General features: G+C 40.0%; 1 protein-coding gene across 2 annotated transcripts; it reads left to right on the top strand.

Moving 5' to 3' along the window:
* Positions 1-3,344: 3,344 nt before the first annotated feature.
* NDUFS8 (NADH:ubiquinone oxidoreductase core subunit S8) lies at positions 3,345-18,863 on the top strand. Of its 2 annotated transcripts, none has more exons than XM_081312510.1 (7): positions 3,345-3,535; positions 4,219-4,282; positions 6,156-6,218; positions 9,887-9,976; positions 12,351-12,523; positions 16,450-16,578; positions 16,667-18,863. In XM_081312510.1, the coding sequence occupies exons 2-7, from the start codon at positions 4,243-4,245 to the stop codon at positions 16,796-16,798; spliced, it is 627 nt and encodes a 208-aa protein (XP_081168636.1). In that variant the 5' UTR covers positions 3,345-3,535; positions 4,219-4,242; the 3' UTR covers positions 16,799-18,863. The 2 variants fall into 2 exon arrangements, with proteins under 2 accessions (XP_081168636.1, XP_081168635.1); XM_081312509.1 differs by having other exon boundaries at positions 3,347-3,627.
* The last annotated feature ends 2,198 nt before the right edge of the window (positions 18,864-21,061 follow it).

Here is a 21,061-nt window from a genome sequence, read left to right as displayed (position 1 = left end):
CCTCTCATGCTGCTTAATCATTGAGGCATATGCTTTTGCCTGTTGCAGCCCTTGTTCAAAAAACTCAATGTGATCAAAATAACTTTGCACAGCCTTCTCATGCGGAGTTTGTTCAGGGCTAGGAGGAGAATAATAAATTACATCCTTCCCTAGTGAAACTTTAGGTCTGGCACCGAGCCACTCATATTCAGCATGAGCCCCTTGAGTGTAAACTCTTCCTGGGGCGACTGCCTGAGAGCTTGTAACATCAGAAAACAGTGTGACCGACCTGAAATCATCTGCTGCAGCTTCTTCTCCAAGACGCGTGGCAGAAGCAAGTGGAGTCTGTAAACTTGAAGGAATACGCCTGGGTGAAGTGGCCTCCTCCTATTCGTCAGACTGATAATGAGCGTCCTTTTTGCCTTTCCTCCCGCTCTTCTTTTTCGGCATATTTCAGTAATTAAGCACAGCGTTCCTCAGTCGCTGACCTAACTAACTGACTCATAGCCTATAAGTTTATCAGCATCAAAAAAACAACCATCCTCTGCTACCATGTCAGGGAGTAAATCAAAAACTCCCTATCGGAGGGTGATAAACCGTGGTTCATTTGATGCATGATGAACATCAGGTAAAAATAAAGAAACCCGAAGCATATATTCTACTATAGCATCTTTTAATTACAAAGAAACTTATAAAAACAAAGGAAGACTCATGACTACATGTCTATCTCACCAGACAGCACAAAGAGAAGGAAAGAAGTAAACTTTTTGTCTGGACATGCACACATCATAGTAGATCCAGACATGAAACCAAAACATGGCTGGACATGTGACAATCACCTTGGTTACAATGATAAGAGTACAATACAGCTGGCAGAAAAACAGAGTCAAACGTGCTGAGCTGACAAAACAGAAAAAACACAGTGACATGGGTGGGGTGGGTGTTTGGTTTTTTATTCCCCCCATCTGCTGGGTGGTTGCAGCAGGTTTTGGTTACTTCACATGACCCTGGGACACTGTGACCATCATAAATATGAATCAGTTGCCAAGCATCTTAATGTAAATCACAAGACCCTGGAGATGCTGCAACATTCCAGCTGATTGGTGCTTCTTCTGGGCTCAGAAGCGCCAGGATCAGTGCAGAGCTCAAGCTGGAGCCTGGTGCTGATCCTGGCACTTCCACTGAGCCCTGATATCCCTGCAGCTCCAGCCATCTCTCGCTCAGGATTGTGCGGTGCTGCCACCGGTTCAGCTCATTCCCTTCCCCCGCTACTTTTCTAGGATGGTCGCGTACCACCTGCCAGGTGCCAATGTACCACTTTTGCCCAGGTTAGCCTGGTGCGCCAGTTGCGACCCTACCTGGACCGAGATGCCCTACGCACAGTCATTCATGCGCTCGTGACCTCCCGGTTAGACTACTGCAATGCTCTCTACATGGGGCTGCCCTTGAGGACCACTCGGAGGCTTCAGCTGGTGCAGAATGCAGCTGCGCGATTTGTGATGGGGGTTTCCCGATACTCCCATGTAACACCTCTACTCCGCGAGCTGCATTGGCTTCCGGTTGCCCTCCGGGTGAGATTCAAGGTGCTGGTGATGACCTATAAAGCCCTAAATGGCTTTGGTCCGGGATATTTGAGGGAACACCTGCTGCCAGCATCAACTTCCCTTCGTCCTGTACGCTCCCACAGGGAGGGCCTTCTCAGGGTGCCGATGGTAAAAGATTGCCGACGGATAACACCCAGGGGGAGGGCCTTCTCTGTGGGTGCGCCTGCCCTTTGGAACCAGCTGCCTCTGGAGCTTAGGACTGCCCCCGACCTTCGCTCATTTCGCCGGGACCTGAAGACCTGGCTCTTTGAGCTTTCCGGCCCAGGCTGAGAGTTTTAATTGGGGTTTTTATATTTCTACTTCAGGGACTGAATTTAATCATTTTAAATTGTTTTTAATTTTTGTATTGATCTTTTAAACACCTTGTAAACCGCCCTGAGTCCTACGGGAAAAGGGTGGTATATAAATCTAATAAAATCTAAATCTAAATCTACCCCTACCACTGGTTGAAAAGCCCTGCTTTAGGGTGACTCACAAAATGATTATGAGCAATGACATAACACACCAAAGTTTTTCACTGGAACACTGTAAAAATTATCATGTGCCAGTAATGAAAAATTGCTGAGAATGTAGAATTGAAAAAGTAGTAATACGTTCACAAACAAATGGCGAAAAAAAGGAGAACAAACATATCAGGACAAGATTGAGCAGTCCATCTGCATCTGAAAGACAAAGGTCACATTTTTGAAGACAGTGAAGTTCATATTCTGGACAGAGAGGACCACTAGTTTGAAAGAGGGTCAAAGAGGCCATTGTATTAAAATTGAGGAACCCTTTCTCAGCAAAGGGTGAGAGATATGACACCACCCATCGCCTATCAACACAGTCCTTTGAGCAGTCCCAAGAAGGTTCCAAATCCATTTGCATTCTGATTCAGATGACCCTGAGGTTATAGATAACCCCCAAGTGTCCTCTGCGATTCAGAATGCTAACGACCAAATGACTGCAAAGAATATAAATCCTTCCATTCCTCACCATTCAGCCAGAAGCTGAAGCTTGGATGAGAAGCAAAACGTTTTCAAGGAAAAACCAAGAAAGTCCAACTGCCTTTTAAAACATACCTTTGGGACAACCATGACTTGAATGATCGAGAATCTCCATAGACACATAACACTGCAAAAGGCCCTACATTTGCTTTGGTAGGAATGAAGTGTACAAATTTCACCCTGTGAGGGATAAAGTGAGCCAAATCTATTATTTCGCAGAACTTAAGCAGCGCAAACCAATATAAATATTGGGATGGGGGTAAAAAACGATCCAGACAATATGAATATGGGGTATCCTGCGAACTAGGGTGCCGGTGACAACTACAAATAAGTGGTTTACTAAGCGTAACTAAACTGAGCAACCTAAGCATTATGAAAGATTACCACTTATCGAACCAACATTCTACGAATTTTCCCGATAAGTTACATCTACCAATCAACGCAGGATCGTGGATCAATGATACAATGATTCAGCCAATCAATGACTTAGTCTCAGTTCCAACTGGCGGCACTTAACCTTTTCCCCGCCCCCAAATATTGGGAGGTTTCCGAGCGTTCTACCAAAGCTCGAAGGACGTCCTGCCTCTCGCGGGTCATTTTCAACCAATGGTGTTTCAGCCAAGTAGTGATTGGTCCTAGTTATTCTTGCCGCTTCTCGGCGGCACTGAGCAGAACGGTGGTTTCCATCACTGCTTTTGCGGGTAAGTTCTTGACTTTTTTTTTGTCCTACTTGGCTTTCCGTGGGACCAGGAAATTCTTGCGCTGAGAGAAGTGTCGGGGTGGGGTGGGGGAGACGCGTAGTAGCGTCGGACTCTGGGACCTTCAAGAGTGGCCCGAGGACGTAGAAATGCGCATGCGTTACTTAGGCTGGTGCTAGCGCAAGCTCCTGGCGAGATTTTCAGGCCCAAGAAAGTAACCACGAAGCGATTTGCGCATGCGTGCCATTGTTGTCTGGCGTTCGATGGAGTAAGTCTTCCGAAGAGTTGGAAGGGGCGATTGTTTTCTGCGGAGTCTCGTGACTTTGAAGCTCTCTGCGCTGATTCCTTTGTTCTCTGAATGTAAGCAGCGGCTTGCGCACAACATTGTCCATGTTTCCAGCGTGGTTGGGTGGCCCAGGGCCTGTGACTGGGGATTCAGAATAGTTTCTGATATGATTTCCATGTTTGCAGCTCTTTGTATTTTCAAAACAAGCGTGTCCTGTTTGGGTATTTTTGGTGCACGTTCCCACACGACCACCCTCAGCCCAGCAGCTGAGAAAACCGCAATCAATAAAATCCTACTTATCGAACCAAACTTGACAAGCTGTCTCAGACACACTTTCACAGAGCAACGTCAAGATTTAAATCCAAGGACTGCATTATTCGTGGATAAATGGGCACGGGTTATAGACGAGTAAATGCTCTGTCTTGTGAACTTGAAATGTTGTCTCACAAGACTTTTAAGTTATTTTTAATTGAATGTATTTAGTTTCTATCCTTTCTTTCCCCCTATGTATTTATTTAGCACCTACCTCATCTGAGTTTTGCAGAACCTGCAAGTATATTCGGTATTTAGGGCACTTTATGATGTTATGGATTTCTATAATAACCAGTGAACCTGGTTACTTTTAAGTATTTTTAAACTTCATTTTTTTCTTGCTACTTTTATAGAGAAGGCCTAGACTCAGACTGAAAATGCATGTCCTCTGGATGGTGCGTCAGGTTTCCCAGACAGGTAAGTAGTGTTGCAAAGTTTCTTCAGGATGAAAACTTCAGAAGATGCAGTTTATGCTGAACATGCTTTGTAGATTGCAGTAAGAAGCTACATGCAACTTAATTGATTGCATTTATTTTTGTTAAAAGCTAACTGGGAATTATAGTGGCAATCTCTTGTAAGATAAATTGGAAGAATGATTCTGACTGGCCCAAAGCCACTAGGTGAAAGCCATAGTCCAGTAGATACTTGATCGTGGATCCACTAGTTCAACTACACTGTTTTTTACCTAGAAACTCACAAAACCTTAATTATACTTATTCATGTAATTAACTGCATTTTCCAGTTAATTAGATCTCTGAGACCAATCACTCAATAAACTGCAGTCTTGATGTGAAGATAGTTGAATTCCATCACATACATAGTGGGAATTTTCTAGTTATTTCATGATTGGTGAGTTTCTTTCAATTATATTACATCTTGGGGATGGAGCTTCCTATATGTTTCTTATCTTAACGATGGAAACCATGCCACTGTTTGGAGGCAGGATATTTCATGATGAAAATTATTAAAGCAGGGGTGTCAAATTGCTGGCCCATGGGCCGGTTTCACCATACCAAAGCTGTGCCCACCCCATTGCCGGCAATGCAAAAAGAGCCGTGACACGTCACGTGATGTAGCGAGTATGACATCTGTGTATTTGGATCTGAGTCAGCAATAGCAATTTCATCCAGTAAGATGAACTGTTCTCCCTTGAATTTTTCTCCTAAATAATGATTAATCAGTATCTAACAAAGTAAAAATATTTATTCAGGTGCTATTGCTGACTTTAACTTTGTATCATCCTTGTGGAATTAAATAGAAGTCTTCAAATAGGTGATAAGAATAGATTGTTGTTGGATTTTGAACAGTTTCTTTGAAATTTTTATCTCTTGAAATAACTGATTAGATCACTTTTTACTGACATCTAAGTGCCAGTCACAGAGAAAGTGCTGTGTAATTGTGTATGTTTGCATATATTGTAAAAGTCATTGTTGATGAAGTGGGAATTTAGTTCATATTTTTCCCCACATCAACCTTAGAATAGTTTCTCTGTCATGTGCTTTTGCTTATTTTATGACATTCACTTTGTCACAAAAATTAATTTTGTACTTTAATTTTAAAATACATAAGAATTCAGATATTATAGCTATGCCCTGTATTTACAGGAGGAATATAAAGGGGACATAAAGATGCTGATGTCAAGTATAGGCATGACATAGCTGTATTCTTGCATTGGGCTAAGTTGTAATATAGTTTCTTTGATTTTGATGTAACTTCTGAACACAGCTATTGTGAATTGTAAATCATTGTTTATAACCTACTGCAATGTGTAAAACTGATCAGTTATGGCTTGTTCTGTGAATCACACTGATTTAATTGGTGCTTAGCATGATATTAGTCATTTGTCATTTATCTTAGTGCCTAATAAGTTGCCTCTAAACACAAGACACTCAAGATTCTTCAAAGAGTCTAGTGGTCTAATTGTATTATGCTTGTTTCAAGATGATCCTCGTCATAATACAGGTAGAAATACAAATACAACTGAGCCCAAAGTTGTCATTGTCGAAATGACTTAAGAAGGTCACTGAATGGTTGCAAGCCAAGGACCACCTGTATTAGCTGCGATTTGATTGACGAGCGGGATGAAAATAATTTTTTGCTTGGTAATAGCCAGCTTACTCAACATTTCTTCTGCTATTTCTTGTTGCTTATGGCTGCCAGACTATATGGATGCTCTAGAACGAGTTTGCTCAAAATTTTAAAAACGCAATATCAAAAGGAACCTAGGTTTGAAAGTTCCTGCTTTGGGGCTTTGGGGATGAATGTTTCTATTTTTGTTGTTACTCTTCAGGGATCCCGATGTCCCTGAATATTACCCGACATCTCAGCAGCACAACCTCCAGAGCTTCTTATAGTAAGTGCATTGTCTGCTTCTCAAAACTCTTAGTAGGGGGTCACTGGAAACTAGCATTTACTAACACAAGATAATTGGATACATTTGGAAGTCATGTTCTATAGATGCTACTACCTTCCTCTTGGGGAACATAGAATTTAATTTGGACAGTTTTTCTCGGTGAGATGTAGTGGCCCAGAAAATTATGCTCTGCTGGTGCAACTTGTAAAGTCATTATTCGTAAGATAATTCATGGATTCTGCTGGGAATAGGACAGGTAAGGAAACAGTTACCGGTGTCCTTGAACATGGACAATGTTCTTTGCAAGATTTTTGCCCCCCCGAAGAACATTGAGACCTATCCTTCTGTTTGTGCAGTTTCCATAGTAAATCTTTTATTAGCGTGGTCATCTTTGTATAATGATTTATTTTATATGTATTTACTGTATAAATTTCATTACAGAAGTTTTTCTACAGGGTAAAAACAATTTGAATTTTAAGTGAAAGATAAAGGAGAAAGTTAATATAAAATTAAAAAAAAATTAGAAAAAAGGGAAAATTTTTTATTTATTTATTTTATTTTAATCCCATTTATATCCCGCCCTTCTCCAAAGACTCAGGGCGGCTTACAATCTAAGCACAAATCAATGTGCTTAGCAATACCCTTCATTCTATGTATATGCCTGCTTATTATTATTTTATTTATTTTATTTTAATTTTAATTCCATTTATATCCCGCCCTTCTCCGAAGACTCAGGGCGGCTTACAAGCTTAGCAGTATTAGGGCTTTCGGGGGCCCCCCAAGCGGCATTATTACAAAGTCAGCTTATTGCCCCCAACAATCTGGGTCCTCATTTTACCTACCTTGGAAGGATGGAAGGCTGAGTCAACCTTGAGCCTGGTGGGATGCGAACCTGCACTAATTGCAGGCAGCTGGTGTTACTTAAAGAGGCATTAGCCCACTGCTCCACCAAGCCCAATAATAAAAAGCAATAAACAAGTGGCTTCTGGTCTTAATAGCAGTATATGTACATTTATATTTTACCCTCTCTAAGGTAACATCAAAGGTTCCTTTTGATGTTCTTCCAAAAAATTGTAATTAAATGGTCTTTCTTATTTGAAATAATACATATAATAATAATAATAATAGAGGGAGAAGTGTTTGACGATTCAAAAGTACTAACATGGAAGGTTTTTTTATTTTATTTTATTTTTTTTATTTTAATTCCATTTATATCCCGCCCTTCTCCGAAGACTCAGGGCAGCTTACAAGCTTAGCAGTAGCCTTCATTCTATGTATATGCCTGCTTATTAGGGCTTTCACACACACCCCAAGCGGCATTATTACAAAGTCAGCATAATTGCCCCCAACAATCTGGGTCCTCATTTTACCTACCTCGGAAGGATGGAAGGCTGAGTCCACCTTGAGCCTGGTGGGATGCGAACCTGCACTTATTGCAGGCAGCTGGTGTTACTTAAGGAGGCATTAGCCCGCTGCTCCACCAAGGTTAGTTGGCAAAGGAAAAAAGCCAGAGTAAGGCTGAAAGAAACTAGGGCAGTGGTGGCTAACCTATGGGACGCATGCCAGAGGCGGCACTCAGAGCCCTCTGTTGGCATGCCTGCTACCGCCGCCCAGAGCAGGAGCCCCACCCAGCACAAAGGAGGCGAAGCGGCCAACTAGCAAGCTCGAGTAGAGGTGGTAGAGTAGAGGTCACCAACCATTGTCGATTGGTGGACTGGAAGAAAAGGGAGGGGGAAGCATTTTACATGCATGCATGTGTGCACAGGGCCGCGAGCATGCACGCACTGCAAATGGGGTGGGGCTAGTGCCTGCGTGATACTAGCCCTGCCCTGTTCTTGCGTGGTGCAGCACCTTGTATCTGCACCCCGCGGCACTGCGGCGGCTATTTTTGCGCCCCTAGTTTTTGCATGCCATAGGCGGCACTCCGAGGTGGCTCCCCCCCCAGAGGGCATCACAGTGCAGCCCTGGCACTTTGCAATAAATAAGTGGGTTTTGGGTTGCGGTTTGGGCACTCGGTTCTAAAAGGTTCGCCATCACTGAACTAGGGTTTTGATTTATTAGAGGTGATTTTATACTACTGTAGAGGGTTGAATTTGGTGGAAATAGATAATTTTTAGAAAATAAAGTAACATAATTGAATAGGTAAGATGTGTAATAAGATTAATAGACTTTTGATTTAAAATGGTGAAAAATAGATAACTTTTAGAAAATAGAATAAGATTATATCCAAATAGATAAGAGGTGTATTTAGAATATTAGATTTTGTTATAAAAAGGGAAAAATGTAGAAGTTGAGATAAGAGAAACTCTGGTCACCTAAAGCTTGGAAATTATAATATACCAAACGTTAAGTTTAATGTTGAGGGGAAATTAAAGCCTTGGAAAAAAGCAATATCAGGACATTGCTTGTATATAAGAATTGAAAGCAAACACAATTAAGATATGTATAAGCTAAAAATTATCGATAAATGTAACAAAGATGGTTTTACTTAGTTGATAACAATAAGAATTATATTAGCTCAATATGAGATGGTAGATATTAAAGGAAAAAGGAAATATCTGATGTTGTAACTTGAGATTTGTGCTAAATATTTATGTATGTAATTGAATTATTGATTACCCAGTCGTCACGTTGTTTTTTAAATGTTTAATTGTAAACTTAGAAAAAAATTATATATATATATATATATATATATATATATATATATATATATATATATATATATATATATATATATATATATATATATATATATATATATATATATATATATATATATATATATATATATATATATATATATATATATATATATATATATATATGGTTCCTTTTTTCTATAATCTACCCTTTCTCATCATCAGATCCATAAATTATCACTTCATTTTTGTGGAGGTATTACCTGTGGAGGTATTATGGCATCTTTCCATTTTTGTATGTTTCTCAGCATTGTTCATATATAAAAATAATCTTTTTTTCTAATAGTCCATTAATCCCAACGAAAAATAGTTCTGGTTTCAGTTGAATTTTAATCTTTAAAATTCTTTGTATCGGTATATGTATTTGAATCCAAAATTTACTGTTTTTTTTTACAAGTCCATGAAGCATGAAAAAAACAAACCAACCTCTTTGTGTATGTCCACAATTCTAACATAAATTTGAAGTACCTTTATACATTCTGGATAATTTTTCTGGAGTCATATGCCAACAAACATGCTCTTATAGGCTATGACATTATGTGAATTTCAATCCTTCTAACCACATGTTTTCCTACTGTTCCAACAGTATGTTATGTCCAAAATTCTCCAGCTATTTTATCATACATTCACTTGTTTGTCCTACATTTAACATTTCAGCAAGAGTTGAAGAGTTTGGCAATTACATGTTCATCTGTGCATTTCAGTTTCAAATTCTGTCTTCTGTTACTCAGTTCCAAATGTCCTGTTGTCTACCTTCAATCTTTCTCTTAATTGTGCACACAAAAACCATTAAAAGCTAAATCCACCTGCAATCAGCTGCTCGCTTTGTTTCGTCTTACATTCTCCATGTTCTTGTTTTAATACTTCTTGCTAGGTTAGCCATGTCTCTTTATTGTTTCTTTCCTATAAAATGCTTCTGTGATGTCTTTGAGGCTTCTGAATGGCAACAATTCCCTCGTTTTGCTGCAGAGTATGTGAATGCAAAGGAGGAGCCAACAGACTGGAAATCGGTCACTGATAAAGCTGCACAGACCCTCTTGTGGACAGAACTTATTCGAGGTGAGAAATAATGAGAAAAGTGATGGCTATTATTTTTGAGCATTAAGCGAAATGACATAAAATGGTTTACCCAAAGGAAGTTACTTGTTCTGTCCTATTATGCTTCCTCTTGTCCTTGCAGCCTAATAGTTGGATATATAATTTACTGTCTTTTTCTAGGCCAGGGGTAGCCAACCTTGGCTCTTTTATAACTCGTGGACTTCAACTCCCAGAATTCCTGAGCAAGCACAGCTGGCTCAGAAATTTTGGGAGTTTCAGTCCACGAGTCATAAAAGAGCCAAGGTTGCCTACCCCTGGCCTAGGCCATACCTGCTGACCTGGGAATTCTGAGAAATCCACACATCTTAAAGTTGCTGAGGTTGAGAAACAGTGTTCTGATGTGTGGATTGTTGTTGTTTTAAATTGATTATCTGGACCCGTACCAATCGGGTTTCAGGCCTGGGCACAGCACGGAGACGGCATTGGTCGCGCTGGTGAATGATCTCTGGCGGGCTCAGGACAGGGGTTGTTCCTCTGTCCTAGTCCTATTAGATCTCTCAGCGGCTTTTGATACCATCGACCATGGTATCCTACTGCGGCGTCTCGGAGTTGGGAGTGGGAGGCACCGTTTTACAGTGGTTCTCCTATCTCCTGGGCCGCTCGCAGTTGGTGTTGACGGGAGGGCAGAGATCCGCCCCGAGGCCTCGTTTGTGGAATTCCTCAGGGGTCGGTTCTCCCCTCCTGTTCAACATTTATATGAAGCCGCTGGGCGAGATCATTCGTTGTTTCGGGGTGGGGTATCATCAGTATGCTGATGATACCCAACTTTTTTTCTCCACCCCGAACCAACCCAGTGATGCCCTCGTCGTGATGTCCCGTTGTCTGGAGGCGGTCCGGGTCTGGATGGGGAGAAACAGGCTTCGTCTCAATCCCGCCAAGACTGAGTGGCTGTGCATATCGGCATCTCGGGTTAACCAGACTATTCCATCTTTAACGATGGGGGGTGAGGTGTTACCCCCCATTAATAGGGCTCGCAACTTGGGCGTCCTCCTGGATTCACGGCTCAGTTTTGAAGATCACATAGGAGCCGTGACCAGGGGGCCTTTTGCCCAGGTTCGCCTGGTGCGCCAGTTGCGACCCTACCTGGACTGAGATGCCCTACGCACAGTCACTCATGCGCTCGTGACCTCCTGTTTAGACTACTGCAACTCTCTCTACATGGGGCTGCCCTTGAGGACCACTCGGAGGCTTCAGCTGGTGCAGAATGCGGCCGCGCGAGTTGTGATGGGGGTTCCCCGATACTCCCATGTAACACCTCTACTCCACGAGCTGCATTGGCTTCCGGTTGCCCTCCGGGTGAGATTCAAGGTGCTGGTGATGACCTATAAAGCCCTAAATGGCTTGGGTCCGGGATATCTGAGGGAACTCCTGCTGCCGGCATCAAGTTCCCTTCGTCCTGTGCGCTCCCACAGGGAGGGCCTTCTCAGGGTGCCGCCGGTAAAACATTGCCGGCGGATAACACCCAGGGGGAGGGCCTTCTCTGTGGGTGCGCCTGCCCTCTGGAACCAGCTGCCTGTGGAGCTTAGGACTGCCCCCGACCTTCGTTCATTTTGCCGGGACCTGAAGACCTGGCTCTTCGAGCTTTCCGGCCCAGGCTGAGAATTTTAATTGGGGTTTTTATATTTCTTCAGGGATTTAATTTAATCTTTTTAAATTGTTTTTAATTTTTGTATTGTTGTTTTAAGTACCCTGTAAACCACCCTGAGTCCTACGGGAAAGGGCGGTATATAAATTCAATAAAATTCAAATTCAACTTCAAATTGGAATGGGCATTTGAAGACAGACTCCTAGTAGATAGGAAATATCTGTATTCTATAAAACTACAGCATGAGGAGGATCCTTGCATTTTAGTCTAACCCTCTCTTTCATGTAGGAATCCAAATTAAAGCAGACATGACAAATCCCTGTCTAGCTTCCCTATCCAGTGATGAGGGAGGCCTCCGTTTCTGAGGGCAGCTGGCTCTACATTGAACCTACTGTTAAGATTTTTTCTACCATTCAATTGGAATTTCCTTTTCCTGTAAATTTAACCCATTTGGTCATCTGTATTTTTGAACAAGGGGGAACAGATCTTCACCCTACTTACTTTGAAGTGGGATATATATACTTGCCTGCTCTTCTGGCGCACACACACACACACACACACACACACACACTCTGAATTTCATAATTTGGCATCCTGGTGTTCTTAAATAAATTGGATTCCAGTTCACATTTGTCTTATGTGGTATGACTGAGAGTATGAAATTGCAGTTCCAGCCCTCCGAGGGCACCAATTTTGCTCTGCTCTGGCTTACTTAAACCAATGGTATAAATTTGTTCCATTTGAAATTAGGTTTAGCTACGACCATGAGTTATGTATTTCGAGAGCCTGCCACTATCAACTATCCTTTTGAGAAAGGCCCATTGAGTCCCCGATTCCGTGGAGAGCATGCCCTGCGCAGATACCCATCTGGAGAGGAGCGTTGCATTGCTTGCAAGCTGTGTGAAGCTGTATGCCCCGCTCAGGTGAGGCTTCTTTTTTCAACTTTTTCTTCTTTTCCCACATGTGCTGCTTTAATAAACTTTTTCAAAAATATTGCAAAATTCGGTGCAAAAAAGCATTTGATTCCTAGCTACTACAGATGAAAATTGTGAGCGGAGTTAAGGAGCTGTCATAGGATGGGCCTAGTGGCTACTCTATGGCTGCATCTTCTTTTTTCGTTTGTGTGATGGAAGATATTTTCCTTGCAGCAGGAAGGAACTAGATGAAGCTCTGGGTAGCTTCCTAAAGCCTGTGCTCTAATATTTTCCAGCCTGGTAGGTGATTTAATTTCCCTTCTGGAAGTACATTCCCAGATGTCCAAGATAGATTAGGTAAGTTGCAAGGAATTCAGTGAAGTCTGGATGTGACAATATATATGTGAATATGTCTCTCGATTGCAGAATTCCATTCACAACCTGTTAATAATGAGAACTGAAACAGTGCTTTTTATTATTTTTTGTATATATTTTATTAATGTTTTTAGGGTTAGGATAAGGGTTGGGTTTTTTAAAATAACATTCTTAATATTTAGCAAAAAGCGTATTGTCTGGGTTCATGTATTTAAAAAACAATAAATAAGAGTTAATTTCTATATTGTCATAATATGTTAGTTAATCGCTCAGTAGTCTTTTTCTTACTAGTATATATTCAATGTTACATAGTACATTTCATGTTCCTTTCTCTCTCACTCGCTTTTCTAGCCATTGGTAAAAATTGTCCCATGTTCTAAACTACACTGAGTCTTCTTTTTCTTTTATCTTTAATGCCAATCTGTCCATTTCTGCACAGTCTAATATTTTCTTAATTAGTTGTTCTTACGTTGGTAAGTTTTCATTTTTCCAATATAGGGCAAATACAATTCTTGCTGCAGTTAATACATGTAAAATTAAGTATATACAATCTTTCTCATAGTTTCCTTCTATTATGCCTAACAGAAACAATTTTGGCTTGAAATCTTTATGTTTTTTAATCATTTTTTCCAACCATATATGTATTTTTGACCAAACACTTAGCTTTAGGGCATGTCCACCAGATATGATAATACGTACCTGATTTTTGTTTACATTTCCAACACTTATTTGATGTATTGAACATTTTCGGTAATCTCACCAGCGTAAGATGCCATCTGTAAAACATTTTGTATAAGTTTTCCTTGTAAGCCACCGCTTTCGTTAATTTAGCATTTCTTTCGCATAATCTTTGCCAGTTTTCTAATTCTATATTATGTCCAAAGTTCTTTGCCCATGTTATCATTGCTTCTTTTACTTGTTTCCTCTTCCATCTTTAGGTTTAGCAAATATTTATAGAGTTTCTTAATCAATTTTTTATCTGTTTTTAGCAGTATCTGGTCAAATTCTGTCTGTTCTTTATAAAATCCCATTGTTTTAGCATCTTTTTCATATCTCGTTTGAATTTGCAAATATAGCCACCATGATAGTTCAATACCTTGTTCTTGTAAATCTTGTCTGTCTTTCAATTTCCCTTCATTGTCTAAAATATCTTTATAGGTCACAACTTTCTCGTAATTGATTAAGTTTGGGTAAGCAGATGCTTCCATTGTTGAAAGCCACCAGGTATTTTAATATACATTTTTGCTTTTATTTTTTCCCATTCTAAAAGAAGTGCATTTCTTATAAAGTGGTTCTGAAAATATCTATGTATTATATTCTTCTCATACTACAGAAAGGCATGCCATCCAAGTTGTAGGTCATGCCCCTCTAGGTATAATAGTCTCATCTCTAAGCATTATCCACTCTTTTAGCCATGTTAATATAGTTGCTTGGTAGTATAGTGTCCAGTCCGACAACAGTCCAAGTCCTCCATTTTCTTTCGCTTCTTGTAACATTTTCAGTTTAATTCTAGCTTTTTTCCCTTGCCAGATAAATTTCAGTATTGTTGTATTTAGTTTATCAGAAATGGTTTTTCCCAATCTTATAGATATCATTTGAAATAAAAAGAGTATTTTTGGTAAGATATTCATTTTCACTGTTGCTATTCTCCCCAGCATTAAAAGTTGTAAGTTTTTCCACTTTTTCAGATCCAATTTTATTTGTTTTAACAATCTTACATAGTTGTCTTCTTTTATTGTTGCACATCTTGCTGTTAAGTAAATTCCCAAATATTTTTTTAACTATCTGAAGGTTTGGTTTTTTTGCTAGTGGATTTTTTTGTTTTTCTATTAAGTTTTTAGTTAGCACTTTTCTGTTTGTTTTCAACACTGCTTCTTCTCCAAATTGTTCTATTTTCTCTATAAGCTTAATGCTTTTTTGAAGCAGTTGTTCTAATATGAAAACCAAGTCATCTGCAAATGCTTGTAGTTTGTATTTTTCATCTTTTATCTCCAGCCTTTTAATTTCTATATCTTGCCTAATATTTCTATTCAGTACTTCCAGTGTTAATAATAGTGGAGATCTTGTGCCTTTTTTAATGTCAAAGTTTTCTGTAAAGTCTCCATTTACAATTATTTTAGCTGTTTGTTTATGATAAATTGTTTTGATTACATTTGTAAAATTTTCTCCAAAATTCATTTCCTCTAGTTTAGGCATGTCAAACTGCCATCCCGTGAGCTGGATGCGTCATGCCAAAACCACACCCACCCCATTGCTGACAATGGGGGGAAAGTCCCAATACGTTGCGCGACATCATGTGACATTGCAAGTTTGACATGCCTGTTCTAGTTGCTGGAACATAAATTGCCAGTTTACGTTGTTGAACGCTTTCTGTGCATCTAGAAATATTAAAGCCATTTGTTTCCCTGGATGAATTTCATACTACTCTAAAACATCTAGAATCATTCTTAAATTATTTTTTATCTGTCTTTTAGGTAGAAAACCATTTTGGTCTGTATGTATAAATTCAGTCAGAAATTTCTTTAATCTTTCTGCTATTATTAAAGCAAAAATTTTGCAGTCTACATTTAATAATGATATTGGCCTGTAATTTTTTGTGTCAAGTCAGAGTCTTCTTTGGGTATTAAGGTAATGTTAGCTTCAGTCCATGTATTTGGTATTTTAGCCTCCAAAAATATTTCATTACATTTCTTTCAATACTGGGCTTAGTATATCTTGAAATGATTTGTAGAGCTCCGCAGGTAATCCATCTGGGCCCAGGGACTTATCATTTTTTTGCTTTTTTATGGCCTCTGTTATCACTGATATTTTCCGATTTAATATACTTTGAATATTCTCTGGAATTTTTGTTAAGTCTGCTTTTTTTAGGAACTGCTGTATTTTTTCTGTTGAAATTTCCTCTGCTTTATAAAGTATCTCATAAAAGTCTTTAATAATTTAATTCTAGAACTGTATGCATGTGCAAAGAAATCAGATAGTGATATAATTTGGGCTAAGCCCCTGCATTAATAAAAAGGACTGCATTTAAAAAAACAGTTTTTTATTAATGTAGGGGCTTAGCCCAAATTATATCATTATCTGATTTCTTTGCATATGCAAACAGTTCTAGAGTGAATGCTAAAACCAGGGATTTTCCTCTACTGCTAAGGGAACATTATTTAGGAATGTATGTTCCATCTAATGCTAAAATTCTGTTGGCTATAGTGAAAGCACTTTTGTCTTCAAGAATCCCTTCTCTCCTGTGGTATTATCCTTGTCTAGTTTTCTTAAGTGTTGCATGTCTTTGACTCAGGTCCTTCATTCCAAATGAATTTATTATATCATGGATAAATTTCATCTTGGATTGTCTAGACTTCTAAAACTGGATTTTGGAATGTCAGTAGGCTAAAGCAGGATTTGATCATTTCTGTGGGTTGGGCTTGCAACAAGCCAGGAGAGGGAGTAGGAGGCCTCTGGGAGGCAACATCCTCCTGCCTGACATCCCACTGCTAGGATGTTTACAGCTAATTTTTGAATAATCTCAGGGTGCTCTCCTGACTCAGAATCCTTTTCCTCAACAGGCAATCACTATTGAGGCAGAGACTCGACTTGACGGTAGCCGCAGAACCACTCGCTACGACATTGATATGACCAAATGTATCTACTGTGGATTTTGCCAGGAAGCCTGTCCTGTTGATGCCATTGTGGAGGTGAATGGGATAGTGGATGGGTTATTTTGTTAACTAAGATGTCAGTCTGGATTTGATCTTACTACGTCTCTTTGCTCTGTCTCTGCAGGGCCCCAATTTTGAGTACTCCACTGAGACACACGAAGAGCTCCTATACAACAAAGAGAAGCTGCTCAACAATGGAGACAAGTGGGAAGCTGAGATTTCTGCTAATATCGAAGCTGATTATTTATATCGATGATAGAACATTTCCCTCAACCTTCACATATTTTATCAGCATGCTCAGCCAGAGTTAAACCTATAATAAAAGGGCATGCACTCACTCTTTGTTTTCCTGTGTTTTGAAGAAAAGTAGAATTTCCAGGCAGCCTTTGTTGATAATGTAGCATACATCATCCTATTTGCAGTTGGAAAGGTTGGGTGGGATTGAAAAGCAAGACTATCTTCTTTTTAATGCACGACCTCTGATCTTTGACTTCATGGGATAACTTTTAATTGTGGAAAGAAGTGGTTAAGGAGAGAGACAGAGAGACATCTGACAGCACATTCTGTTGTTTTATATCCTCTCCGCTCAACAAACATCTGGAAAAGAATGCCGCAGAACTGATATCACTTCTTTTAAGAAGTCAGTTTGAATAATCGGCAAATCCCATTATGATACTCTTAACATAGTATTTGGAAACCTCCATCAGATTGGAAACATGCTAGCTCATATGGGGAAAAGTAGGCAAAATGTTTCTGTATTCAACATGCTATTAATATGAAGATTAAAATAGGTATAGCTCTCACCCTATGATTACTAATTTTCCAATAGATGCCATTGTGAGAAGCCTTTGCCAAACAGCCTTAAATAGAATGGAAGGGACTGCTTTAATACAAAGAAAAATCACATTTGTAAAATTATTGGTATTCGGCAGTGGAGATTTTGTTGGGCTTGGCTATATGCTTGCTCCAACCTGTAAAGGAGTGAGGTAACTTTCATGTACCTCAGCTCTGTAGCACTGCATCTGTTAACACGGTTGTGTTGGCTGTGCCTACAAAAGACTCAGTGCTCAAACTGTTAATATTCAATATGTAACAATTTAATTACTTCATTAGTGAGGGGCATAACGCATGATGTCATATGACCAAGCCAACTTATGACTGAAGTTCCAACAGTCCCAGTTGATATCATTGGGCAAATCCTGTAAGAATTATTAGAATCTGTCACAAGAGCCTCTTGTTCAATGCCACTGTAATTTCAAATGGTCACTGAAGGAATGGACATTAAATAAGGACTACCTGTAATACTGGTTCAAAGAAAGTACACATTCCAGTGTATTTTTTAAAAAGTAAACTTTTTTATCAATAAGGCTATGATACATTTACAGTCCTGATTTCCAGCTTGTATAAAGTTTTTAAGTCATTTATATTTTCTGCAGAAATTGCATTATCTCCTGAATTGGAAATCTGTTAAAATCTTCCCCCCATGCCCAAATTTAATTTTTTCAACATTTATTTTTGTAGTGTGTATAACATATACAGCACTATACACTAGAAATAGTTACAGAGAGTTATTAAGATATGTATACAGCAAAGATTTAAAAGTCAGGATATGAATGGAGAAGAGTGAATTGTCCCATTTAACATTGTTTCTGTGTGCTAGCAAAGAGAAGTGTTTTTGCTAGCTGTTGTTATATAACATCCCCTGCTTAAAATATTTTAGTGCAAATGAATTGTATAATGAAATCTTCTGAAATAGGATCAGACATGGAGTAAAGGAAATCAAATGATGTTTAATGCCTGGAAAAAATGTAACTTGTGGCGAATCAGCTTTCACAAGCAAATAGATATTGTATATCTTTGGTATGGTTGTACTTGTTTAAATGTGGTATTAACTGGCTTGGATTTGTACTTTACTACCACATTGTTTTTAAACTAGAAAAATATTGGAAAAGTCTATCCACTTGAAGATGATATGGGATAAATGAACCAACGACAAAACAATTTATAAAGTTCCTCTGTATCCCAAGGCAAAGATGTAGAGACTTTTATTAAGATATTTATAATCTTTTCTGGTTTCTGAAGAGGATCTAGGAAGTAACACTAAAAAACAATAAACTTCTGCAAAACTTAGATATTTCTTACGGGGCTGCTTTGCATGTTAAGTACTTCAGCGTACAGTGTGTGTGAAACTAATGCTATACATGATAGATGCTGAAAGTTCTACCCACATGAATAGTTTGTTGTAGTATGTGAAATAGCTTGGAAGTATCAATGCTTGCTTTCAGTTTCTTTTTGCTGCAAGTGTAGCTCCCCATTTTTCTATTTTTCCTCAAAATTATGTAGCTAGTATTCATCTGCTGATATAGAACATATAGCAATTTATTTTTTTCTCCTGTTTAAATGCCTGTAAAGTAGAAACATTTGATGAAATAATGAAGAGATGGAGAGATGCATGCAAAGTGCAGATCTTTTACTGACTTATAGCTATGATTGTAGTTATAGTTTCTTTTCCTCACGGATGAACCATCCTGAAACAACTACAGTAGATAACTTCATATATCACACATAAAAATTGTTTACTTTGGTTGTTGCAAGTTGCAAAAAGAGATAAAAGTGCAGAAAAATCTGGTGTTTACAAGTAAAAGGCTGTGACCTCGCATTTGTTATGGTTGGCCACATGGCATGGCTAAAATGTTGTGTAGAAACCAGTATGGTGCTGGCAAGCCCTGTAATTCAGCCCCATGCCATTTTTCCTGCAGATTTTATAATGGCATTCTTGGTAAATATGTTGTTCTGGCACCCATCATCAAAAAGTTACTCTGATAATCAGGGCCTGTGAAATAAATAACTACCGTACATCTCAGCATTTTAATAATGCCTTCACACTTTTTGATGATGCTACTGTGCCTCTGTGGCAGCGGCTCCCAACCTTTTCTATACCCCTCACCCCTAGAACACTTCTGATATATTCTCGCATCCCTTTTAAAAGTTCGAAATAACGGCAATGAATTATGCATGTACACTACTTTTGAATACCCAATTTTTTGCACTTCCTGGAATATCATGTCGCACCCCCGGGGGTGCAAGCATCCCTGGTTGGGAAACCCTGCTCTTTGATACACAGTGAGTAAACAAAGGAAAAGTCGAGAGCTTACTCATCCCTTGTAAGAGGTGCTCAATCAATTGGGGAGGGGGAGTTTCATGCATCTGTGGTTGCGCAGAGATATTAAGGTACAGAAGAAAGCAAAAGATTTAGATTTCCTTTAGTTCTTCTGCCTCCTCTTAGAAGCAGATTCAGTCTGCTCTCCGAGGTCGCACTCTGTTCCCCACAACTCGCTGGAAGTGTCTGAGCTGTCTGTTCGCAGAGCAATTGGCGGCCTGGGAGACAAAGATACACAGGTTCTGTTCTGACAGCATCAAAAAGAGTTTAGCCCAGACAGGTCAAACACAAGGCCCGGGGGCCAGATGCGGCCCGCAAAGCCATCCTGGAAACAGTGAGGGAACGGCCCCCACTGCCTTGGCCCTGGCCCAGAGACCCTCCTTCTGCCAGAGACCCTCAGATCTGTCCCACTCCTGCCCAGGCCCCCATAGGCACCCTTGATGCGAACAATGTAGAGCTGGTCACACCCACCCAGTAGGCCACGCCCACCCTGGCCATACCCACCCGGCCCCTTGAGGGCAAACACAATGCTGATGCAGCCCTCAATGAAATTGAGTTTGACACCCCGGTTTAGCCACTCTGTTTTTGCCTTCAATTATTGCAAGATCCAGCTAATTTTTAAGCGCCTCAGGCGCACAACTCCATGGCTGCGGTGGCCACCTGCTTGCCGGGAGATGAGCGTGGTTGAATTAGTGGTTGTTGTGGGGCGTGGGGCGAACGAAGAGCCACTTAATGATACCGGCTTCTGCCAGAAGTGATCTTTTGGCTCCGGCGTGTCTTGGGGAATTAGATCAGAGGAGATCCGCCACTGTGTCTCCCATTTCCAGTCTTTCCTGGAGATGCGGAAGTTAGGGCTTTCTTTGACAGCTGGACTCTCGCCCTCGCGCCTTTTCTGGACTGTAGAAAAATGTTTCCGGTTTGGACTACAGAATGGCCACTCATTTTTGATGCCGGGCTGTGTGCATGTGGCATCTTTGGAAAGTTGGGACAGCTCACGAGCGAGATAAAAGATCCCCCCTTTCCCACTTTCTTGTAACTAAAACGATCTTTGCCGCCTTCAGCAATCTGTGATGTTCTCCAGAAACATTTGATTTTAGCTGTCGGATGCTGACCCAGCTAGTCCTGCAGTTTGGGGATTATGGGAATGGAAATGCAAGACACCTGGAGAATAATACAGAATCACCTTCTCTATTTCAAGTAAACTCTGGATGACCCAGGAAAGTAATTAATAACAGCATGCTTCTAGATCAGGGGTACGCAACCTTGGCTCTTTTATGACTTGTGGACTTCAACTCCCAGAATTCCTGAGCCAGCCATGCTTGCTCAGGAATTCTGGGAGTTGAAGTCCACGAGTCATAA

This window comes from Vipera berus (genome assembly GCF_964194415.1).
Source record: "Vipera berus genome assembly, chromosome: 1".
NCBI lineage: Eukaryota > Metazoa > Chordata > Lepidosauria > Squamata > Viperidae > Vipera > Vipera berus.
Note: the sequence above shows the minus strand (reverse complement) of the source record. Positions and strands in the feature narration are given on the sequence as shown.